We start from the raw sequence: 26,476 nt of genomic DNA on the forward strand, positions 1-26,476 counted from the left end.
TTATCTTCACACTCTGATTATGCCTCGATGGCGGACGTTGTATCTGGAGCTATTTTGAATAATAATTTCTGTTCCGATCTGGAGTGACAAGTATAAAACGACTGCGGTGAGAAAAAAATGGCCGCGAACATGCGTCATAAGTTGTTGGGAACGATAGCAATGACGTAGATGTTTAGTGACTAAGTTCCCTATCCAATGTATCGTGCATTTCGAAGGAAATTTTTTTCATAAATTATAAAAATAATAATAATAATAATAATTATAGAGGAGATCTGGATATCTTATCGATTTTAATCATCTATGACTAACTAAATTTAATATAAACCTAACCTCAACAAAATATGTATAATACATGGTATAATTTTGATCTTTCGGAGGTGGGAGCTTTATAATCGTAATACTTGAACAAATTCACTGAGTCGAAACTAGAAGTAAAAATAATACGTAATAACATTTCAAATATTTATAACTCGATATATTTTTGGAATCATAAAGAATAAGGAGGATTGATAGATTTTTTTCACCAATATGATATATTTCTCGTGAAACAATTTTTGATCGAATCAACAAGGTAACGAGATATTTCAACCCTTTTATCTATCATACATTGAATCCAAAAATCCTACGCTACGTTTAAACTATAATTAAAAACAAACAAATAACATCTCCATCTACGATTTACCCGCGTCTATTGCATGCACGTGTCGATATAGAATAAAAAAATTTTCTCTCCCCAGTATTTTAGTAAAAGGAAGGTGATAATGATTCTGGATTTTGAAAGAAATCTACGTCTACGTTTCCCGAAACGTTTATTATAATCATATCCATTTATACAAACGCAAACGCAAAATCGTGAGCCCTACGATTATCGATTACACCTNTCACTGAGTCGAAACTAGTAGAGGTAAAAATAATACATAATAACATTTCAAATATTTATAACTCGATATATTTTTGGAATCATAAGGAATAAGGAGGATTGATAGATTTTTTTTCACCAATATGATATATTTCTCGTGAAACAATTTTCGATCGAATCAACAAGGTAACGAGATATTTCAACCCTTTTATCTATCATACATTGAATCCAAAAATCCTACGCTACGTTTAAACTATAATTAAAAACAAACAAATAACATCTCCATCTACGATTTACCCGCGTCTATTGCATGCACGTGTCGATATAGAATAAAAAAATTTTCTCTCCCCAGTATTTTAGTAAAAGGAAGGTGATAATGATTCTGGATTTTGAAAGAAATCTACGTCTACGTTTCCCGAAACGTTTATTATAATCATATCCATTTATACAAACGCAAACGCAAAATCGTGAGCCCTACGATTATCGATTACACCTACACACCTAAAAGCCGGAAAACAAAGACGGATCTCGGGAAAATTGGAATCCCACCTAACCTCTACGACCGATCGAAATTATTTATTTTTTTTTCGCGATAAAAATCAATAAGTACGGCGACATCCTGGCAACGGGATACGCAGCGTCGATAAATGTCCGATAGGGGAATACCCGTCAACATTTCAACCCTTAACACGATCGTTAAATAACCAAGCTTATTACTCACCATTACCACATACGAGCTACCAAACATACGAACGAAAGACAAACAAGACTCAAGGATCGTGCACCGTGCACACGTTTCCAGCTTTATCGTGTAAAAAAGGAGGGGAAGGAAAAAAAAAAAAAAAAAGGAACCGCACCGCATCAGAACGGCGAAAGGTGCTCGCGAATTCTACGTATCATTGCTCCTTTCACGCTTCTCCATATAGTGGCTCGAATTCGTTTGGATACTTTGCGAATAAATATTGCTCCGCATATATATTTGTTTGTAATAATATCGAGTTGAATTAATTCTTCAATAATATTTAATCTATGTTAATATATTTTTAAAAATATGTAATGTAATTTGCTGATTGAATATTTTTGAATATTTTTATGATATCATCTATCCTCGTTATTCAATTTATCGCTTATTCTGCATTAAATGTATTTCTACAGATTATAATTTGTTATCAACTCGATAACATTGTAATAAACGAATATATTAGAGCAATAATCTCCATCATATCATGATCTCAAAACATTAATGCGAGCCACTGTGGCATATACTCACGTCATATTCTCTCTTCTACATTCCCTATCACTTTTTCTCTTTCTTTTATACACATATACACACACGTGCACGCATTCTTTCTCATATGCTCGCTCCCATTCAGATATGTATATACGTTTAAGTTACCACCTTCTTCTTCTTCTTCTTCTTCTTCTTCTTTTTCCTCTTCTTCTTCTTCTTTTTCCTCTTGTTATTCTTTTTCTTCTTCTTCTTCTTCTTCTTTCTCTTAAGCAGTATCGTCGACGAGGTCGTGGTTAAGTCGATCTTTGTGGGTGGGCCCCGCAAATCGATCCGCGTTTCACACGTGGGACGCCGCGGATCGTCACTGTCTCGCGAGTCGTGACGAGGCGCGTCGTCCCCCCCTCCCGATTAATTACCTTAATTGCGACGAACGTTACGAATGTCTCAAAGAGGCAGCCGTCGAGAACGAGGGGGAAGTCGTACGGCTTTTACCCCCATGAAACGTTCGCAAGGCGTCGAGACGGTACTCGCGTCGCAGATCCGAGGATTCTCGAGTGTTGATTTTTCTCGTCGATGCAGAGGAAGTCTCTTTGACGATAGATAGTATCCACGCTTAAAACACGGAGCGTTTTGAGATCGTTGCTCGACTCTCGTTGGAGGAAGAATTTTAATCGAGTGAATTTTTGAGAATAAATTTTTGCGAATGAGAGAAATTACGAGTATAAAAATTAATGATAAAATTTGGATATAATCCTTCGAGATTCTATTTCGAATGTTTTCGTTTATTTGCGTTTCTATGATTATTTAAATAAATGTTTTTGTTTTTAGGGAATATTAAAAATTTCTTTGAAACTGAAATAGTGCGAGATAACTCCGTGTTTTAAGAATTAATATTAAGTCACAGTTAATATTTATCATGCCCGCTATTAGCTAGATTGATTAAATTAAAATATTCATCAACAATAATTATAAGTAATAACAGGATAAAACTCGATGAATTTCCAAGCAAATACTTAATCTGCCGATAATATTTCCTAAAAATACCTCTGTAAGTTGACAGTGAATACTTATCCAAAGTATCATTCCACTTTTCAAAGTAAAACTATAAATCGTTCTAAATTATCACATTTGTTGTATCATTCTAAATTTTGATAGATTTTTGCGAATTAATTTCTTTCATTCCATAGACTGTTTGTAATTTTTCCATTCCATCATCTTTATCCCATCACTTCGGATACAATTCTGGTGCCGTTTCTGACAAGCGATTGCAATTGTTGAGCAGCTCCCTGAAACACAAAGAGGGAAATACTGCATTATTTATATAAGAAAACAATTGAAATTTTTGAACTAAAACTCAAGCAAGAATATAATATTACAAATACATTTCTATCTGAATAAAACCCACTATTTAATTTTGTCAAAAGTATCTGTATATCTTCTAGTAATTATGAAAACAAGTAACCAATATTAATTAATAATTCTAATAATTTTTCTAACCAAAAGAATCAATTTCATAAATATTCATTTTCTAATTCCTCTACATGTAATAATAATCACAATTCAATTTTATATATCCCGTCTCTTCCTCTATTGTCCATCCACCAAGCAAACCAATAAAAAATTAGAAAAAAATAGAAAAATCAAGATTTTAATTTTAATAACCACAATAGATATACAACTTACGCTTATCGCTGCACCGAGAAATTGGCTGAACGCTCTGGTAGCACCGAATAACGCGCTATTTCCAGAATTATCGCCTCCACCGGGCGACTGTACCGGGGTACCGTAATTGGAGAAGGAGCTGAAGAGGGATGGTGGATACGTGGAGCTCGGCGACCAGGTTGTTGTGCGTATCCTTGGTGCCGAGGTTGGTCTCGGTGTCACCGTCTTTTTCGTGGTGTCGGTAGGTCGGGTTGCACCACTCGATGCCGGCCTTGTCGTAATTGTCGCCGACTTGGCCGCTGTGGACTCGGTCGGAGCAGAGGTGACACTCTGCCCAAGGCCCTGTTACAAGACGAGCAATTATTTTCTTTCATCGCGCCTCGCTCTTTGTTGCCTCGCGCTTCGCCCTTGCGATTCGATTAAAGTATTCGCCTCGAGCCTCGAAATTCTCCAATTTGTTGGAGAATTATATTACATCGTTAAATTTATTTTTTCTTTTTTTTTTCTTTTTGCGACTTTGATTTTTATTGGGATTCGAGTTAGTTGAATAATTTGATTTTTCGATCAAACCTTTAGAATTTTGAGTTTTTAATTGATCGTTGAAAATTTTATTTCAGAATTCCATTTTAATTCGAAAATCTTTTTTGAATCTTATTGAAAAATTCAAACAATAAATAATTTGATATTTACTTATAATTAGTAATTGATTTTCTTATTTAATGACGATATTCTGTTACGTTTAAAAATATAAGAAGTATTTCATTGATGAAACTCACCGCCAATTGCAATTGTTCCCTGATATTAGTGGCCGGAGTCGATGGTTCTATTCCTTGGGCCTTTAACAAAGCCGCCAACAAAGCAGCGTTACTGATTTCTGTCGTCGATGATGGCATTGTTGTTGTTAAACCTCGACCGTTCAAAATTGCTCTTAAGAAGGATTCATCATCTTGAGTTAACTTTGTCTTCTTCGAGGAACCAGCCTTATTATCTGTAATAAAACGGAACGATATAATAACAATGATCAATTGTTCTAATAAATTTCAAAATTACAGCAATTCCAGAGTTTAAACAATTTTTTTACACAAGATATTCAATTAAAACTTAACTCACCTTGTTCAACAGCACGCAGAAGCTCAACCAAGAATTTTGCATCTTCTTCAGGAGAATAGGTTGACGTCACCACGTTAGGCAATCGAGGATTTGGATTATTGATCAATGGTTTCTTCGTTGTAGATATTGGAATCGACGAGGCCACCGATTTATCCTCTACGATCGAATTCGGACTGCTCACTTGAATTTTCGAAATGTCCACAGTTTTCAGAGTTGTGGCGGAAGGAGCAGTTATCGTTTCTGATCTCTGCGTAGTTTGAATCGGTTTTGGAGTGATATTAACGGATTTTGGCGCCGTTTTTACAGATTTAGCCTTCACAGGTTTAGGAGTCGTCGTTGATGCGAATAAACCTCCACCGAAAAGAGTCTGCCATAGAAGACTGCCAAAGCCTAATGGCGCTTGGGTGGTGGTGGTCCTAGGTCGAGGAGTGGTCACTGATTTAATGGTCACAGGAGCTTTAGTGGTGCTTATCTGAGTAATTTTGGCCGTGCTCGATGCAGAAACTGTATTTGTTTCCACATCTTTTTTGCCGGTCGTGGTTATAACTGGTTTCCAAGTCAATTGTTCGGGTGTCGAACCACTTATTATCGATTTTTGACCGGTTGATTTCTGTGTCTGTGCAGTCTTCCGCGTGGTTGTTGTAGTGGTCGATGATGGAGACAAATCAATCACTATTGGCCTCGAAGTAGATGCGGATTCGAAAATTGAATTTGGCGTAGCATTTTCAATACTTATAGCTTTTGGCGCTCGAGTTGATCCTTGTCCTGCTTGGTTCAATGCTAGAGACAAGATCTGGAAATGCAGTATAAAATAAAATAGAAATAAGACACGTTTCTTCTTAAAACACCTTGTATATTTTAATTCTAAAATTGTTTGGATTCCTTTAATATTATCCTTTTTTATTGTATTGTATTGTATTTTATTATAATATTTATTATTATTTATTTAATATTATATCCATCCATTGATCGATCTAAAGTGAATCCTACATACAAAAAACCTAATACAAACGATCAAGAAAAAGAAAATCGCATAACTTCCCTCTTATTCGATCCACAAAAATTTATAATTTTCAAAATTCGTATCATCATTGCAATCAAATATTGAATTGCAAAATCCAGCGAAATAATCAAGTAATCGCAAAAACGGAAGAAGAAAACAAAATCTTAATCTTATATATCCTTCCTTTCGAAGCAAGATTAATTTTACAGATGCCGCGTCTACTGCTAATAGCTTTATTTACAAACGATGATATAAAAGCCTTTATTGCTGTTATATTAATGTCATCCATCTGCGGCGCGTTAAGCTCCGCATCGACGGTCAACGGCGTTATCGAGAGATGACATATCGGACAACTGTTGCGCGGAATAGAGAAGGCCGTTGGCAAGGTTGTTCCAGTCCATTCACCGTTGCTGTTCGATCGTATATATGATTGCGATCGGCGTAGATCCATCATTACGTCTTTCCAAGAAGGGCGTGACTAAAGATAATCCGCGAGATCTAACGAATTTTTATTCTCGCGTTCGATTTTCTCATAGTCGATTGCGATTTTATTTATTATAGGAGCGGAGGGAACGCGAGAAAGGAGATTCGGTTGAAAAGGGAGGAAAAAGAGGATCGGGGCACGAACGCGTTAGAAACAAAGTACAGTTCGTTGCACAGTTGTGCAAAGGAGTGAAAGGATAGCGTTGCACAGCGTTTGCATAGCGACTCGTTCCTCGATTTTCTCGCCGTAGATCGAACGATAATTGCGTATACTGTTCTGGCGAGGATCGCGTTTATTGGTTCAATGATAATTCCGCTTCTTCTAATTCTGTATCATTATATTTTATGCGAAAGAAATGATTCGGACGAAGATTATACCTTTTTTTTGTTGTGATTATTTTCTTTTTTGTCAAGCCTATTTATTAGATATACGGAAAACGATGCGAAAAATGTAAAAATGTCGAAATAATATTGCATTTGTTACTTACCTTATTTGCTAAGAGCTGTTCGACTTGGGTGAGTGTTCTCTGAGTGCTGCTCCGTGAATCATTCTGTAACTATACAAAAAAAATTATAATAGATTATTGAACTGTAAATATGTTATTAAATATAATTAATCGAAAAAACTGATGTACTCACCAATGAATTCAAGAAAACTAAATCATCGATCGAGGTACCAAAAGCATTTTGCTGTGGCCGATTTAATAAATTCATCATTTGTACATTCGTTTGAGAAGTTTGTGTTGTTGTTGCAGGCTGTGAAGTAGATGCAACTGTTGTAGTTGTTGGTTCCCTCGTAGTTGTCGTCGATGCCATTGTGGTTGTTGTTGTTGTTGTTGTTGTTGTTGTAGTTGGTGCCATCGTAGTTGTAGTTGTTGTAGTTGGTGCCATTGTAGTTGTAGTTGTTGTAGTTGGTGCCATTGTAGTTGTAGTTGTTGTAGTTGGCGCCATTGTAGTTGTACTAGTAGTAGTTGTTGGTGCCATTGTGGTTGTGGTTGTTGTCATTGGTGGCAATGTAGTGGTGGTAGTACTGCTACTAGTAGTAGAAATAGGAGTCGTTGATGTAATAGGTGTTGTTACTGGCGGTGGTGGAATAGTTCCTATGTTGCCTCTTGGAACACCAATCACGCTAGAAAATGGAGTGAAAACCTCGACATATGGATTGATTGGACGTGGCAAGGCAGGATTATTCGATTCCATTGTATCCTCCTGAGAAAGAAGTAAAAAATGAATTTATAAAATAAATTTCAAGAAATTTCAAAGCATAATAAATAAGCTTCGTAAATTTTTAAGTTTATCCTCAAGAAGATGAAATTTATTACAAACCAACGTATTTGATGCTACTGATGCGGTTATAACCGGCGAGGAGGTAGTAATACCAAAGATTTGATCCAAAGGATCTCTCCATGGAAATCCAGGAGGGGCTGTGACTTGATTTCCTGGCTGATTATTCAAAAGATTATCAAATGATGGAACCGAAGGTGATGGACCCACATTTGCGGAACTCTAATTAACATAACAAACAGAAAGAAATAAACAGAAGAAATAAATAAATTTCAAATCATCTTCACAAACAACGAAAGAAAATAAAACTAATTAATAATTATTGATACGTCTATCTTTTACGATTTTTTTAACATATTTAAAAAAAATATCTCAAAAATTCCTTCTATGAATATATCCTCGATAAAACAAGCAAGGAAAAGACTCGAAAGTCGTTGTTAATTCCTTTCGTTTTGGTTTTAACTTACAGCTACCGAATTTATATTCACACTGAGAGCGCGTGGGTTAGTGGTGGAAGCCCCATTGGTCCAATAATTGACGAACTTGTCCTGAAACATTCGACGTTGTTCTTTTTTTTTTTTCTTTCCTTTTACTTTTTTCCCCTTTGCAGAGATATGTTGCAGCGCTGAAAGAATCAGCCGCGGCGTCGTTGTAAATCATGTTCTGTCTTTCTTCCTTTCTTACCTGTCCGATGTACACGGAGCTGCGTTGACCTCCGGCCTCTTTCGTCCTGGTGGCCTCGTCCCTCTCTCGATCTTGGACGATACGACCGCCCTGCAAAACGGTCGGCGGTCGACCGGTACTTACTATCGGCGTCACCGATGCTGTCCCCATTTGCGTATTCAGCAGGGCATTGCTCTAAACAATGCGAAATCGTAAACGTTATCTCTTAAACGTTTCTAAACTTATAGTTACAGTATCTCTGAAGATGATACGTGAGATCAATAGCGAAAGTTTGATCGATCGTTCTGAATTATTCAAATATTTTGAAAATTAAAGTATTGGATAACAGATAAGTTTTGTGGATAGAGATATTTTCTTTCATTTATATGGAATATAATTGTTGTGGAGAATTTGATAAAAAAGGTACGGATTATATTTTGTGATGAAGTAAGCCGTCATATTTTGGATCAGATAAGAATTTGCAATAATGGTATTTATATTTCTGAAGTGAAAAATATTTATAATTGGATTATAATTTTATTGTTGTATCGAATAAGATATAAAATAAATGGATCAATGGAACGATGGATCAATATTTCGCTAAGCTCGATCACGTGTAATTTAATTATTGGGGATGAATGACGAGTGAAAACGAGGTACTTTCGCAATCCTAATCCTATAAGAGTGAAGAGTTTATCGAATACCATTTGTAAAAGTGTTAATTTCATTTTCTATTCTTTTTTCTTTTCCTTCTCTGTTATGGATACTTTCGATTTTTATTGTAATTTTGAATTGACGAAAAGAGATATAAAATATATAATATTTTTGATACTATTGTAACATTAAGTGCGTTTCAACATTAAACCGTGCGCGGTGCATAAAAAAAAACAAACATGCGATATATAATGTACAAATTATTTACAAATATACAACGAAGAATTATAATATAATGTTGTTTACTCTGAAAAATTAAAAGGTCTTATCAAAAATAAAAAAAAAAAAAAAGAAAAAAGAAATAAAATAACAAGATACATTGGAAAAGGCATTTGATAAATTCTTTTGACGAATTCTTTTGATAAAACAGAATCAAACGAATTATTTTAAAACAAGACATTTGTATAATGTAATTAATAAACACGAAGTTGGAAAATTAGTACACTACTACAAAAAATCTACTTCAACAAAACCAAAGCGTTAAACAAGAAGCAAGTACAGATGTGCCATTGTGAACATAAAAATTACATTAACATTGAGAGATTAAAAAAAAAACACATTCAAAAATATAATACATCTATTAATAAATTGAAAAGTAAAATAAAATAATCTAAAATAAAATAAAAGAATTACTAGAAATTCTAAGGAAGTTTAAAAAATCGTTCATAAACTTTGTCAATGGACATTTACAAAATAAATTCATATTCATAAAAATATTATTAAATTTTCCTATTCTAAGAAGATTACAACAATCTCATAAAACCTCTAAATCCGAAATATCTAAAACGAGCACTTACATGCAATAACCACTATATTAAAAAAACCACGTATATTAAAAAAATTCTCCAACTTTATGCAACAATGACACATTTATTCCATGTTTGATTCGAAAAGAGGCAAAAGTGAGACGCGATTCGAACGACTCGTATCGACAACCGATGGCTTAACGATCGATGATGATGAACAGGCGGAATAAGAGATACCATTTCGTTGGTGCTAGCAGGGGTACCAAGTGGCCCCGTATTATCGGGTCCACCTCCATTAGGGCCGACGATCGCGTTACCAGTAAGGCCAAGATCAACGGTGCCGGGACTTTGGACGTTTCTCATCGGTTCAGCGACAGGTATACCGTTATTATAGTACACAGGGCCTCGATACTGATTGTAAGTGCCTTGGTTAGCCTGGTTATAATACGGTCTGGGTGGTGGCCTGTTAGTGGTAGTTGTAGTGCTAAGTGAGAACACAACCTCGACCGGGCTCCTAGGTGGATCCGGTATTATCGTTCCATTCGGGAATTTCCGGACCAGCCTCCCGTCCGGGAAGATACCGAATATCACGTACGGGCTGTCCACGTTCCTAGCGTCGATCAGGTTGTCCTCTGGCCGTTTCCTCACGATCGTTTTATTCGGATAAATCCCGTACACCAGGTAATCTCGAAGAGGAGCCTTGGTGGTCGAGCTCAGGCTGAAGCGTGGCGCTGGTGTCAATCTGCTGCCACCGAATCGACCCAGGTACGGCGTCGTGGCGGTCTGAGAAGACGGAGTGGCCGAAGGACTCGTCGATGATGCGATCGTCGTCGCAGCACTACTCGTTTGAGTCGTTTCAGAGCTAGCAGTACTTTCAGGAGCCATACTCGTGGCGTCGTTCGTACCACCTTGGCCAGTGGTCACCGATCCCGACGACACGGTGGTCGTGGTTTCCGTCGTCGAAGTGGATCCAGTTTCGGTGGAGATCAGATTCTCTTCTATATTGACAGTGGTGGTCGGAACCGTGGTAGTAGTCTCCGTCACCGGGGTGACGGTGAACACGTCCATTCTCGTTGTTTGAGGCGTGGACGTTCCACCGTCAGGAACGCGTTCTGTACTCGTCATCGTGGTCGTGGTCGTCGTGGTCACGGTCATCGTGGTCATAGTCGTCGTGTCGACCGAAGACGAAACGGTCGAGTCGGTGGGAAGGGACGAGGAAGCGGAGGATTCGAATGTGGATGATGGGACGGTCGAGGAATCTTGGGTCGTGGGAGTAGTGATCTCGGTCGTTTGGTCGACTCCTGAACCTGCCGTCCCTTGGGCGGTTGTTGATGTCGTATCCTGGAAACGGGCAAGAATAATTGGAGTTTCGTTCTCGGGGTTGGGGGTTGTTTGGGGGACGCTTGTTGTTTCGTTATTAATTTCCGTGGCGGGCATTGGACTCGGTATTAGCGGAGGGGGCTGGTTAGTAGTTACTCCCGTGTCATCCGTGGAATTAACATCCTGGGGCGCAGCGGTTGTAATCGGTGGCGTGGTGGCTTCGAGGGTTTCGTTATCAGTGGTTTCGCTCACAGTCACAGGTGCCAACTGCGTTGTCGTGGACATTGCTTGGTTAGTTTCCACATTTTCTACGCCGTTTACGGTTTCGATCGAGTCTACGCCAGGTGCCATTGTAGTTTGCTCTGTGTTCGTATCGAGGGATGTCGATGGTGTGGTGGTGATCGTATTTACAGAGGGAAGTGTGGTTACGTCGGATTGATTAGTACTTGTCTCTGTCACAAGCTGCGGTACAGTTGTGAAACTGGTTAATGGCACAGTGGTTTCTACGGGTCCGGTGGTGGTAATCTCGGTGGTTGTTCGAAGGCCAGTCGTCGTGATTAAATCGAACGTGTTAGTGGTTAGTTGAAAATTCGTGGTAGATATCGTTTCTGAATTTTGTGTACTGGTGGTGGTTGTCTGTGGCCGGGTCGTGGTAGTTTCAAGACCATTTTCGAACGATTCTGTATTCGACTGAGTGATTCGTGGTCCGATCTCGGTCGTAAATGAGGGAGTCGTTGACTCTACGATTTGAGCAAAAGATTCTAATGCGGTTCCGTTCGTTTGTACACTTTCTACCTCATTATCGACGCTAAACACGTTTCGAGGGGTGGTTATAGACGTGTCTGACGAATTTTCAGAAGATACCGTTGTTGTGACGGAATTTGCGAAGTCCACTTCGTTCTGAGAAGGGTCAACCGAGAGTATGGTAGATGTTGACTCTATGCTTTCTGTCGTCACGTCTGAGGAAACGGACGTCGATTCTGCAGCTTCGGTTGTACTGAGTTGTACAACATTCGACAAATTCGGACTGTCTACCTCGTTTTCCAAACTAGACGTGTCGTTTAAATTTTGCCCTGCTGTCATTTGTTCGCTCATCTCTTCCGAAAAGAGTGTCTTGGCAATGGACATTAACTCTGTTAATAAAGTATCGTTGGTGGAAGTGATCGTCGATGAAGTGGTTACTTCAACGTCTAATCGTGGAGTCGTTGAACTGTTCGAATCACCTACCGTTGTAGAATCTGTGTTCGAAATTGTCTGAGAGTCTTGTGTAACTATTGTTATTGTTGTTGTTGGTGGTGTTGTGGTTGTGACTAGATTCATATCGTCCCGCGTATTGGCTTCTTGAGTGGGTGACGAGGTAGTGATTGAACCTACTGCGCTCTGAGTGCTCATTTCTTCACTTCTTAAACTCGATTGATCCATCGTGACGGACGACAAGGTAATCGTTTCTTCCTTCATCTGCGACAAAGATTCCAAACTACGATTGTTACTCGCTTGATTCGATATCTCGGTCAACTCAACGGGGGAGAACGTGGTCGAATCCACGCTTGGTACCGTGGTAGACAGGCTGGCTTGCAATCGAGACAGAATATCTTGTGCAAAATCTATCAACCTGCTTCGAATCGTGGACACAGGTATCGCCGTGGTCGTCTCTACGTCGATCATATTACTCGAATCTGCTTCTGTCGTGGGAGCATCGGTCGAGCTGGCATCGGTTGTCTGAGTGGCAATCGTATCAGAGAAGGGTATGGTATTAGTCTCGGGATTTTTGAACGTGCTCGACACGGTGGTAACAGTGCTAGTCTCCGTTGTATCCCGCGAAACTCCTATCGTCGTCGATGAAACATCACCGACGGTTGACGTTAACTGTTCCGTACTTTGCGCATCATTGCTACCAACAGTGGAACTCTCCTCGAGTCGAATAGCAGGTTGGGGTGCAGAACTCGTAATCATAGGAGTCGTGGACACAGGATTCATAGTGGTCATGGCAGTCGTAGTCGCAGAAATATCCGTGGATGAACTTACGAGTTCCTGAGTGCTCGAACTACCATTATCTACCATTGCAGGGGTCTGGGTGTCTTCCGCGCCTCCCACGCTCGTCGTCGTTGCATCTGTAACCTGTGAGACCGTCTCTGTAGTGGTCTGCTCGGTCACGGACATGGAATCGCCGCCCGTGGAAATCTGTTCCCCGGTGGAGGACGAATCTGTACTCGTGGAAACTTGCTCGGTACTGGAGAACGATTCTGTGCTGGTGGAGGTCGGTTGTTCGGTACTAGAGGACGGTTCTGTGCTCGTGAAAACCGGTTCGGTCGTCGAAGGGGTTTCAGGGGCTCCTGTGGTTACCGCGGGGGTGGAGTTCTCCGTGTCCTCGGGTAATCTCGGGGTCTGTGTGCTGTCCTGAATAGTGTTCGAGGTGGTGTCTGGGGTCTGTGGGCCGGTTGTCGCTACGGTGGGGCTTGTCGCGTCATTGTTAGCATTATCGCCGGTGACGTTAACGGCGGTGGCGTTAGAGTCTACCTGGGGAACCATGCCAACTTGTCGTCCCTCTTGCTGTTGCCCGCTCATGTTTCTCTGTAACTGTTCGTTCCTGATGCTGGCCGACTCCAACGCCTGATAAAGGGTCAAGAATTTCGACTGGCCAGGATTCGAGACATCGATGGGTGGTGCCGAACCAGTGTTCTAGAAACAAAAATTTTGTGCGTGCAGGGTGCTGTACAATACAATTATATACCGTATTGAAACAGGTATACGTGCTCTACGAGTGGTTCGACACTTTTCTCCTACGAAATGGCTCCTCTCTGTTATTCTACGGTTTTTACATTGTGTTCAACGCTTATCATGATCGGATGATATTTACAATGGAATCGTAAAAACACGCATGTTGTTCGTTCTTTCCAAGAATCTAGATTATGTTGGTGTTATGAATGAATGAAGCAGTTTTAATGCGCAAATTTATTGTTTATTGTTTGGCGGAGATTGATCGGGTCTCGTAATTGAGTGAGCATACACCATCTCTTGGTAAAATTATGAACTAGGCACGGAAGAGGAGAAACCGAGGTTGCCTTAATACACTTAAGAAACACTGGTATTCAGTAAAGGCGAGGTAGAAACTCGTTCCTCGGGCAAAGGATCGTTTATAGAGACTGGCTTGCCCGTTCACTTCTATTTTTTCCTTTTTATCGGGATTTCTCATAGCTATTAATCCTCTCTCATAGAGGTCTCCAGTGATATGTCTTCAACAATGTTGAGATTGGATAAAATCGAGATGCGATTCCATTTAACAATTCAATTTCAAATATTCTCGATATTGAAAAACAGGATCAAGATAGGAATTAATTCGAAAGTAACGTGTATATCTTTTCTAAATATTTGCATGTTAATGTTAATTATCTATATCGATATATAATTAATTTAAAATTTCGATTTTTTAAAGACTCGTTACAAAAAATCAGAGATCAAGATTGCAACAAGGAAAAATGAATTTGTGACCTTAAGTTGCGTATTTTTCTTTTTTTTCTTTTTTTGTCTTTGATCCACCTACATGTCCCAGATACCATTCACGTTAAGACAGTTTTAATGCATGCTTGTACGCGTTACGCAGCATCCATTTACTTTCACTCGTTATTACCTCGAACACTATGAAACGTACGAATCACGAAAATTTGCCTATGTAATCGGTATGTGCTCGTATTAGAAAGTCGAGTCTCGTTACGTATTCAAATGTAAAACATTTACTCGGTTGAAGAGTAACTTCAATGTTTATTCAATTTTCATAATTACGTGAATATAATCATGAAAGTATTCATTGAAGATGAAATCGTAGAAAAGAATGAATATTCGCTATAATATTTTACGTATTTTACTTTATAATATTTCTCAAATATTATAAATTTTAATTATATTTTATGTTTGAAAAAATATGATGTTAAAAGAAATAAGAAATATTTAAGCAATATAGATTTTAAATTTAATGCTTTTACTGTAAAATGTAATTTTGTAATTCGTCGTTTCATAAGTGTAATAACAAACATTTTGTAATTCACTCAGTTATAACAAATAATGTATATAAAATTTACAATGATGAATTAGAAATGCATCTATGTCAAACAATGTGGAACAAGGCAGTAAATATTTAACAATCTTAACGTATACATGCAAATATTATATGGGAACATAACACATAAAATAGAGATAGATATCTTTTGTGAAAAAATTAATTTCAATTGTATTTAAATTTTTCAATTATTATTTTTTAATATCCACTAGAGATCTTGAAAATGATATATTTAAACTAAAATTGATAAAAAAAAATTGGTTAGTACTTCTCAATATTATATTTTTTTTATCTTAACAAAATAATTGCAATAATTAAAAGAATAAATAAATGGTCTCTTTTGAATAAGAACGAACAACTGCATGTCGCGTGCGATCCAAGAACCAGAACATTTATTACCAAAAATATATATATATATATATTTATAATCTTGTATAACACAGTATATGTATCATGGTAATAAGTATCTGTACACATTAGTAAATGCAAACCCATTAAAACGAGTAACATATATTACAATAACTAATCGTTATTAATGGTTATTACACTTCAACACAAATTAATGATTATTATACTTTTTTGTTCATTTTCTTGTATTACTTATATCTTTTTTTTTTTCTTTTTTTATACTTCAATTATATCTAACAATATCTAATATGTAAAGAAATATAAAAATCACATTAGAATGTATGGAATGGACAAGAAACAGATGTATATTTAATATTATTAATATTTGAAACGAAAGCTCGATATACGACAATCTTTGACGAACAATGAAACACTGAAAAACATTAATGGAATAGAAAAATGATTAATAATCATTAGTAATCACATCGAACGAAATACATTTCGAATGATATTAGTTCAACGCAGATTATTCGTATCGATGTCATTAGAATCGAGACTTCCGGACGGAGTTGTGATGATACCAATGTGATCGGTCCACGATGGTGGTGCGACTGCCCCGATCTCCTCGGCTACCTTCGTCGTGAAAACCTTTTAAGCACAGAAAAAACGACCACACTAACTCACTGTTAACTACAACTTTCTTCTGCCACGTAATCTTACCTCGATAATTATCGTCACGATCCATTTCTTTCACATACGACCTTCCATTATTCTCTAATTCTATTTTACAACTTTCTTTTATTAAGATTATTATCGTCATTATATTGCTATATACATTCTATTACTAAAAATAGTATTTTTAATATTTAAAATTTAACTTATTCTTAATCGTTATTAATTGTTAATATTATTATTATTCGAATTTTTTGCAAAATGCAGAATTGTTTAATCTCTTTATAATTTTTATATAAACTTTCTTTTTTCTTTTTATTTAGTTGTTTGTTAGTACTTCCTGAATGTTTTTTAAATACTTTTTTAATATCTTACCTCTATAGGTGTAACTGGTGTAGTCGATGAACTAGTGACAGATGGCACAGTGGGCTGATAAATGTTATTTTGTTTCCTGACAAACAATTCCGCTCCTTTGTATCTCGCGCTAAAACGGGGTGGTTGTCCATTAGGGGTGATTCTCGGAGAGGAATTCTGTTCACAAACGAAACGACTGGTTATTACAAAATTGAGTGTCAAATTTATTAAACGAGCATAAATAAAGCATGTACAATTTTTTAAATATACAATGTTCCATAATTAAACAATATTAAATAAAAATTTGTTCAAATCTACGATTATTTCATGCTCCAATGACTGTTTTATTGCCATATATATTAATTATACGAGCAAAATTTAATTCAAGTAATCGATACTCACCGCATTGTTAACGTTACTGTAAGATCCGGAGAACACAGGTGTCCTGTTACCAAGAGAGTTCAACAACGGTGCCACCGTGCTTCTTAATTGTTCCAACAGGGTGTTGTTCCCAGCAAGGATCGTGCTTTTCGTAGGATTGAAGATATTCGAGTTACCACTGTCTCCATTGCTGCTGCCGGTAATTCCTGACGTCTCTTGTGCCGATTCGTTCGCGATCCTCAAATTCACCTGCGGTTCCTGCCCTACCGATCGAGAAGACACCGTCGATGTCTTCAACGTGGCATGATACTTTGCCGATCGTGGCGTGATGGCGACTCCTACACCATCTATCTTGGGAGTAGATCCGACTAAAGTCGTCGGAACCTCGGAGTGTCTTCGATAGGTGGCGGTTCGAGGTCTAAATTCGACTTTCTTTGTTTGCGATTGCGGTCCCCCCGTTATCACGGATTTCGATTTATCATCGACAGACTTCACCGCCGATTTTTTCCTCGAATATCTACTAGTAGGTACCGATATTTCTGTGGTAATCGTAGGTTGATCGATTGTCGTCCTCTCGTCTAGGAATTTATCCTTGGTTCGCTTAATGTAACGAGGCCTAAACGTGGGCTTGCTCACGCCGCTACCAAACTTAGATTTCTTGCTAAGATCCTCTTCCTGAAACGCTTGCGATTTTCTTTGCGCGGACCCGTTCGATTTCTTAGACGTCGTGAAATCCTGCTCTACCGTCGTGGACTGTTCCTGCAATTTACTGTTACGCGATAGGTAAGATTTTTTCGGTTTGATAGTCGTTACAGACTCGATATCCTCGGCACGTCGGGTAGAATAGAGCGAGACTTTGGCGTTCTTGCTCGAGCTCTCTTCCCTCGATTTCTTCCCTCCACGAGAGTTGCCCGGACGAATCCTCGTCGAATCGATCGTTGTCGCCGCTCCCTCTTCCGCGAAACCGATGATCGACGGATTCGTGTAAGGTAAGTTCGCGTAAGGTTTGGTCGTTTCCTCTATTGGTGTCTCTTCGACCGAGATCGAGGTAACTATTTGCTCGCCGATGATCCGCCCTTTCTTTAAATTGTACGGTCTTCCTGTGACCTTGGAAGAATCCTCGACACCTTTCCTCGGACTAGAAAGTTTCGAGGCTTTCACGCTCGCCTCTTCCCAAGAGGTCTGTAAGGGGGTCGAAGCCCTGTTCCGGCCCCCCGTTGCCTTTGGCTTCGCATATTTGGCGACCTTGCTCGTCTCATCGACCACCGGCACGCCGGTTGGCTTCGGTTTGCTGAAAGAGGAGGCCGTGGTTGCGTCGAGATCATTCTCCTCGATGTTCAACTCTGGCTTCACTAACCTCCTAGCCAGCTCCAACTTCATCCTCGATCTTTCAGCGAACAGAGAGGCCGATGATTTTTTCACCTGAAAGGGTCGTTCAAACAGCTCCGTTTTAGGATAGTGGTAAACCGCTGTCGAGGCTAAAGCCGGATCCGGAAGCTCGAGCGGGGACTCTGTTAGTGTGCCACGGTCTCGACGGGCATTCCATCGACAGGAGACGTTCTCAAGGTCGCTCGGGAAGCATACACTCACGACAGGTCGGGGAACGAAGGTAGGTGGTTGTGGTGGTTCGATTAAGGGAAGACGACATAGAGCGCGGCCGTTATTTTCCTACATGAAGAATAGGAGCTTGAGGAAGCGCAGAAACGAGACGATCCAGGCCGCCATTTGGCTCGTAACGAGCTCGAGCCACGATTTCACTGTACTGGACAACAACTGGAAATGTTTAATCAATGTTTGTTATAAGATCAGACTCAAGACGAGGCTGCTATGGTTTTGGTTTTGATTTTGGGTGCAGAAGAGAGAGAAAAAGAGAGAGAGAGAGAGAGAGCGAGAGGTGTGAACACGATTGTTCATTTTGTGTGAACGATCCAAGGGGTGGGCGGTGACAATGCGCGGCTCTGACTAATCGATGTGATGAAAAATTAAAATAATGCAAGCCTGATTTCGGTGAAGCTTCTTTTTTTTCTTTTTCTTTTTCGATTTCTTGAGATTACTTTTTACTAACTGTGAGAGAGGCTATCTATTCGTTCCAGTGTGGGGGGGAGAAAAAAAGAAAAGACATGTATCATCCGACAATTCTTCGAGGATGATTCTGAAAAAGCGTCGATCAAGCGATTAGCTGCGGTGAAGAGGTGGCGTAAAATAATGTTTCGCGGCAGTCATGAAAGTGCTTTTTTTTTTTATTTAAGTTTTTTTTTTCTATTTCGATATAAGGTTCGTGATATTTTAAGAAAGAGTTAACTTAAATTGAACGATTTAATAATAACGGAAAAATAAAAGAAATTGGATACTTGGTGCTTGCTAGAATTGATCTATATTGCAGCAATCTATATTGTTAATTTTATTTGGTATCTTTGGATGTAACTTTTATTTGAAAACAAAGGAACCTTGCCACAAAAGCAATCTCGTTTTAATTATAAGGCAGAAAATCGTTCATTGTTCGCGTTAGAAATAGAATTTTCCCTTCTCTTTCGTTTCATTTCCTTTCCATTCGTGAAGAATTATTTTTGCTCTTTGTTCTAAAGGATCTATTTTTAAATCTTCAGTAGAATTGTCAGAATTAAAAATAAAGAAGAAAAAACGTAGGGCTTGGATATTTAACTTTTAACGTTTCATAATTAATGTAGAACAGTATCCTTGAATTTGTAATTAATCATTGTTTTAATTATGTGAAAAACGAATTGAAGAATTTTGTATAAACTTTCGATTCATTTTTACTCGATATCATTTGTTTTTACTCGATAATATCGAAAAAATAATTTGAAATAAAGAAATATATATAGAAAAATAAATAGAAATTAATAATATAAAGATAAATCGAATAATATGAGATATAAAAAGAAACTGACTATTGCGCGAGTAATAGAGTAAATAGAGACTTCCATTAATTTTCGAAACGTTTCGATCTGATATGTCATTTTATAATCTTAATCGCTACACATAATAAACACAAGTAACAAAATGTAGCAATAGTTTGAAGTGAAAGTAACTAGTACACGGAGTTTCGCACATGTACAATTAATATTTCAAATCATTTTTATTGGAACGAATTTTAATTTCCACAATTCGTTTTTTCGCGTAAAATAATCTCACTCTGTTGCTCCATCCATCATCAATCATTGTACGATCCACGATCCAATGCAAAATATGGAAGCTTAAACATCGATAAGATAAATATATCTTTCTTTTATATACGTGTTTCGAAGATTCCTTCCAACAATAAATATCATCAATCGCTATTTTACGATCGAAATCACCTTACTTAATAGATCAGAACGCGTTAGATTATAGGTAGATTAAACAAACCTTCACTTTCTCCATCGATATTTCAAAGCAACTGGACAAAAACCAAAAACCAGTTTACAAACTGTGCAATAAATGTATCGTATGCCAGATTTCTTGAAATGTGAAATAATTAATTTTCACACATGGAAGAAATCGGAATTTTATCGGATGTGGAAAATTTTTTCCATCGATCGAAGCTTCGTGAGAGTTTTGGACCTTGAGAGAACTCCACGTCGAGGATTCGTCGTTAAAGGATATCGTTCGATCCAGTCGCGTTTGGAGGTTTCAACGATATCGTCGAAGCTGTTGGTAACGATCGTGTATCCCATGAATTAAACAATCCGATTTCTCGAAAATCGTTGGAATCGATTTTTCACCAACCACCACAGAAAAAGCTCTTTCGATTTCTTTTTTTTCTTTGTTAATCACGCATCATTGTCCAGTCTCGATTGGTCATCAATGATGTTAAAAGCGAACAGATGCAACATCAGCTACGTGGTTTGTAGCTTTTTACCTCACCACCAAAATTCAATCGTTTCTCAATATCTACTCCTTAGCGTTGACGAGATTTTTAATACAGGTTTGTACTTCTGTTCGAAAGAATTGAAAAACTGGAAGAAAAGTGAGAGAAAGAAGAAAGAAAGAAGTCATTTTTTACGTGGTCAATGTAACAGGTATGTATAATATGTATGGTAAAATATTATTTCTTAAATTACTAAGAATACAAAATAATTTATTATCAGTACAAAAAATATTATGTTAAATTTTATTTGCATAATTATAGTATCAAATTTTAAAAAAGAACTCCATCAAAACTGTTTCTTTTAATTTTGCCTATAATTCAAGAAATAATTAAATGGATCATTATTATAAGCATGAATTTCAAAAATAATTACACAAATTCATATTTACAAACGTACAACATCCTTCTAAATTCCAATACTTTCAAAAACAAATAGCGGTATGTATCGAAATAAATGTGTATCCGTATTAAAGTATCAAGCAGAATAATAGAGAGTAATATTATATCAAAAATCTTCAAAAGCTAATAACAACGAATATAATCAAGCATTTCTATCGAACGATGATCGACGAAACGATGATTGAAAGCCATTAATTCTAAGATTACGAGACAGGTTTGCATTCGTTTCTCCTGAAAGCATAAGAGAAGCTACGCATCGATGGGAAATGAAGAACATGCGATCACGCAATGCAATGATTTGTCTGTACTCTTACGCGTCGCAATCCTGTGCCATTAATCAACGTTAAGGGATTCACGATTAAACTTTCATCCGTCAAAATATTTGCTGAAGCTGCGGTTTCGAGGTCATCAGGCTCGACCGCCATCGAGTTCTTCCTCGAACGCCTGCCATAGTTATTCTTCCGCTGTTCCTACACGAATCGTTTTCGATTTCAAAATGCAAAAATACTGATTCCTCAAAATTACGATAGAGATGGTACCAGTGACTATTTTGTGGAATTTTTCCAAGAAAACTTGGATGAAAAAAAAAAAAAAAGGTAAATCGTGTGTTTAGTTATGTATAGCATGCTGATTAATTTTTGTTTAGTGTTAAAAAATATATTGTATTATTTGTATTTATTTGGTACATTGTATTTATTATGTCACAGTCAGTTTTTTCCTTTTTTTTTTTATTTAGTTATTTTACTAGATTTTTGTACCACGTTTAATCTATTTTACAACAGTCAACGTCAACAGTTATAATGTCTATGTAAAGGTATTGTTGTAATAGAAAGCTTGAAGACTGTTGAACTAGAATAGAAGCATAGAAATACATGTTACACCCTATTAATTAAAGATTGAGAGAGAATTTTATTTGGATGCTGTAAGCTGATTTGAAGGGCACTCTGGACTCTTACCTCCAATGGTGTTCTAGAAGTGGTTTTTGGGGCTGGTATTTTCGTGTTGATATTCTTCTGAAATCATACTTATCGATTAGCATGCACTATATTTTTTTAGAATTTTATCAAGACAGATATATATTGATCCTGACTTGAATATAAATCAATTACACTTTATATTTTCTGTAATAATTTTAAGTGTTTAAAAATATTTGAAAAAGCCTAAAAATATAGAAAAATAAAATTCAGATAAATAAAAGAGATTTTTGTCTCCATATAAGATCTCTTGCATAATAATTTAAACTATGGGACATTTGAAAAATCATTTGTGATAACATTACTATTTATTAACCTGAAATTTTTAAGAAAATAAAGTTTGAATGATTTCAGAAATTCAAATTCATCTAATAAAATATTTGTTCGTTCAATTTCTATCAATAATTTCTAACAATAATTATTAAACATAAAAAAAAATACCTAAAGTAGCATACATATATTGATGTACTCCAAATTACATCCATAAAATCGAATTAAGTGATAAAACTTACCAATTGAGACAATTTCGCCTTGAATTCAGGCGGATAATTGTCACTCTCCTCGTCTTCTGCAACCGCCTTGCCGAGTCCAAAGGTTTTATTACCTCTTCTGTAGCTCTTGGTCGTCGTTCCAGCCATCGTCGAGCTCTCCTCCGTCGTTTGCAGCTTCTTGAAGCCTCTTCTAGTGCTGAAACTTTCGGTCGTTACAACGTCGGTGGTCGATTGTTCGTTCGGTGGTATCACTTCGTTCGTTTGTTCCTTTGCCGAGAGTAGACTCGTCCCCGAAGGATTTTCAAAGTTGTTGAGATGAACTGGACGCCTTCTTAGGGTCCAGCCCGGATTTCCATGCGATTGAGACTCGTTTCTCGAGGATTTCTTCCAATCTGTCGTGTCGTTCAAGAATCCTTCGGGCAAAACTTTTCTACCCCTGAATCCCAATCCGTGATTGAAAAAGTCTTCTTTGCTCTTTCTTCCTTGGCTACCGTTTCTACCTCTTCCTCTACCTCGTCCAGAAGATTCCGTGATTGATGTAGAAGATGTGGAAGATGTTGTTCTTACGGATGATCTTGAACTGGTTGATGTAATTGGTCTTATGGTGGTACCCATTACTTCAGAATCGGTTGTCGTCACGTCGTTGTTAGAAATTGTTGTATCTAATGCAACGGTCGTGGTAACATCTGTTCGAGAGATAGAATTTTGCAATTTTTTAGCCGAAAAGATTAAAAAACAAATTTAAACTTTTAAATTTTTACGCTCACCTGCAATTATGGGCGTGGTAATATCCATTCTTGACGTTCTGCCTCTCGATCTTCCTCGCGTATCCTGACCGTCCTGTCCATGATTTTCTACGAACCTTGTGGCAGCCTCAGAAATCCTCGATCTTCTCTCCGAATTTCTCTCCCCAGCCACCTTACGTTTCACGTCTCGTTCCAAAGAGCCGGCATTCTTATTCTCCAAATTTCTACCCCTGGATCTCGATCTCGTCTCAGTCGTTGAATTCCTCTTGGTATCCGAACCCCTCGATCGATCTCTGGAAATCGTATTCCTCCTGGAACTAACGATCTGTTCGTTACTCTCTGTCGTTGTGGAATCGCTGAACTTGGAAGATCCTCTTCGAGAACCAGATCTTGAGGAGCCAGCAGCCTCAGAGTCGTTCAATCTTCCACGATTTTTCGACCTTTCAGACGATCCTGTTCTTCCATTGGATTTAGACGACTCTTTAACGTCTGATCTTCTCTGAGAAGCTATGCCAAAGATGGTAGTCACGTCAGGAACCGGATTTTGCGTTGTATCGATCGCCAGAGGGATGTCGACTCTGACGCTCTCGGATTCCGATAAGAGAGGATCCGGTCCTCTTCGTTGAATAGAATTATTCTCTTTGGTGTTGATCACCTTTGATCTACCAGATCTGGTACTCTTCTCAATCCTTTCTGTCGTCGATCTACCCCTTTTGAACGAAACTGTGGTAGTTTCATCTTCGAATTTTTTATTGGTGTACCTTCTGGAAGTGGGTATCTGGGTCTTCAGATCCTTCATGGAATAAGTCGTCTGAATCTTCCTTCCGGTTCTGGATCTCGAGGATTCCGTGGTAGCCAGAAACACAGACGGTCCTTTGTTGTCCAATCTTTCAGTGCTGCTTGAATTATTCGATTTTCTATTAAACGTTCTTCGAGAAATACCTTTTGTCGTTCCCATTGTTTGATCATTGTCCTTCAATTTTGCTCTCTCGTTAGCTTCAGAGAAATATCTTTTCCCATTCCTTCTATTAATCGGCGAATCTACGCTTTTAGCTTTCTCTGTTTCCTTTCTGGAAGAGGCTCTTCTCGAATCATTTTTAATTTCCGTGGCAGAGACGTCCCTTTCAGTGGTTCTGGTCGTTCTTACGATCGAGTTCTTGGTCGAATCGAATTTTGATTCGAAATCGATCACAGACGGTTGGGTCGGTACTTCGTTTGATCTTTCCAAATTGGAAAATCTCTTTGATTGAGCTGATCTTTCTCGAGCTGTTCTGGATCTCGATGTTGAGGTCGATGCGGTTGTGGCTTCTTCCAATGATTTGGAATGATACCTCAACGTTCCACGATTTGTGGTTTTAGGATCGTCGAGCTGAACAAATTGTTAATTTTTTCTTTATTGTTATCAATCGTGATACTTTTGCCTACAAACCGTGTAAAATATATCGTTTTATTACAATTTGAATAAATAATTTTTTATTCCGTTTTATTTATCGTGAAGCAAGTTGTGTGAAATCCTGTTACAAATGGATGGATATTTTCTAATGAATTCGTATTTTATAATTTGACACATTTTCACTTTTTTTTATCTAAATGATCAAATAATAAGATATACACGTTTTCAACAATTTCCAATGTACCATTCGCGTGATTCGATGTGTTCGTTCACTTTACTCTCACTTTATAATTATCTTTCAAAATTATCAAAGCTATAATAATTATGAGCTATAACTAATTATTAATTTTATGCAACGTATCTTTTTGTATATTATATTCATTTTATTATTTATGAGATGTTTATTTAGATTTTAAAATTGTAAATACGACTTTGATGATTAAATAATTATCAAAAAGTTATTAAGTAACTTATTTAGTTTTGTTTAAACGGATTTTTAAATTATATCGAGAGAAAGGAAGAGAGCATTAAAATGATTTATCATTTATTTTCCAACATAGAATAGTTATTAATTAACGTCTATAATTTAAATTTTTTTACTCTCTACTATATAATTTAATTTGCCTAAAACAATTTCTCCTCATCTTATTCAATTTATTTAAATGCAACAACGATACAACGATACGTCATGGCAATTAAATAGCACAAATTACACGTTCAATGACCAATTAATTCGATGTGTCCACATTATTTTAAATAAATTAATTCCCCATTGACGATGTATCCATTCAGAATCAAACAGTTAAACAGCTTTCGATTCGGCTCAGACATTCAAATTTATTCAAATGTATGCTGTGATCATGATCTCCATCATCGTGATTAAACTTCATAACAATCATAGCCAAGATAAAGAAGAGTAAATAACCATCGACTTCAACGTTCGTTAGGATAATATTTCGTTCGTGAAAATTGGCCATTTAATCGGCTATTAATAATCGGTTTTCGAATTATAAGGTAATTTCTTCGAGGATCACAGCTTATAGTGATCCATTATGGCGAATATGGCGATTTTTTTATTTTTCATAATGCTACGACTTCGAGGATAAACGATCTTGCATCAACGTTTCTAATGAGATTGCAATCGATTCTTTTGTAATCCATGTTGTCAAGATAGTATTCCCCATTTGGTAGTCGTCTATTATCGAGAAAGATATAATTAAGAAAAAGAACATCATATTTTCCAACTTTTTTTTCTTTTTTTGAAGTGAAGAAAACTAAGGATTCAAGTTGAGAGTAAAATTCTTGAACGAGTTGCAAGAACTTTGTTGCTCGAGATTTATTTTTCGATAATGGATATTGAAAATGAAAATTTTACTTTGGATGCGACATTTTGTGAAAAATATTTTTGATAATTCTCAAATTTTGAAAAAAAAACAATTCCTGAAATTGCTTTTGTAAAGTTATCTCTGCGACATTTAGTGAAACGCTGTTGATTCTCATTGAAAAAATCTCAACAATTTAATTACAATAATTCTATAAATAAAAGATTAGTTTTTATTTAACATCATCTAAGGGAAGATAGCTGTATTAAATAGGATGAAAATGTGTCTATTAAACAAGAAATACTTTAATTAGCAAAGAAAAAAAACTTGGTTAAAGGTGAACTCTTATGAAGGGATGTAATTAGAGCAAAAATAAATAAAAAAAAAAAATCGTGCCAT

At 37.2% G+C, this 26,476-nt stretch overlaps 1 protein-coding gene across 1 annotated transcript in view; it reads right to left on the reverse strand.

Annotated features, from left to right (window-relative positions):
• Nucleotides 1-1,317: 1,317 nt before the first annotated feature.
• The window catches only part of LOC122720445 (serine-rich adhesin for platelets-like), a 52,281-nt gene continuing 27,122 nt past the window's right edge, over nucleotides 1,318-26,476 (reverse strand). The window contains exons 3-18 of the mRNA XM_043947186.1: nucleotides 23,384-24,731; nucleotides 22,638-23,302; nucleotides 22,108-22,164; nucleotides 21,466-21,621; nucleotides 16,906-18,306; nucleotides 16,525-16,680; nucleotides 9,993-13,754; nucleotides 8,317-8,490; nucleotides 8,100-8,180; nucleotides 7,675-7,854; nucleotides 6,988-7,557; nucleotides 6,837-6,905; nucleotides 4,863-5,655; nucleotides 4,529-4,740; nucleotides 3,774-4,094; nucleotides 1,318-3,376 (exon numbers count right to left, since the gene is read on the reverse strand). Coding sequence (XP_043803121.1) covers nucleotides 3,308-3,376; nucleotides 3,774-4,094; nucleotides 4,529-4,740; nucleotides 4,863-5,655; nucleotides 6,837-6,905; nucleotides 6,988-7,557; nucleotides 7,675-7,854; nucleotides 8,100-8,180; nucleotides 8,317-8,490; nucleotides 9,993-13,754; nucleotides 16,525-16,680; nucleotides 16,906-18,306; nucleotides 21,466-21,621; nucleotides 22,108-22,164; nucleotides 22,638-23,302; nucleotides 23,384-24,731 — 10,014 coding nt within the window. The 3' untranslated portion in view covers nucleotides 1,318-3,307. The remainder of the gene's footprint in view (nucleotides 3,377-3,773; nucleotides 4,095-4,528; nucleotides 4,741-4,862; nucleotides 5,656-6,836; nucleotides 6,906-6,987; nucleotides 7,558-7,674; nucleotides 7,855-8,099; nucleotides 8,181-8,316; nucleotides 8,491-9,992; nucleotides 13,755-16,524; nucleotides 16,681-16,905; nucleotides 18,307-21,465; nucleotides 21,622-22,107; nucleotides 22,165-22,637; nucleotides 23,303-23,383; nucleotides 24,732-26,476) is intronic.

This window comes from Apis laboriosa, unplaced genomic scaffold (assembly GCF_014066325.1).
Source record: "Apis laboriosa isolate Shangri-la unplaced genomic scaffold, ASM1406632v1 scaffold12_cov154, whole genome shotgun sequence".
Taxonomy (NCBI): Eukaryota; Metazoa; Arthropoda; class Insecta; order Hymenoptera; family Apidae; genus Apis; species Apis laboriosa.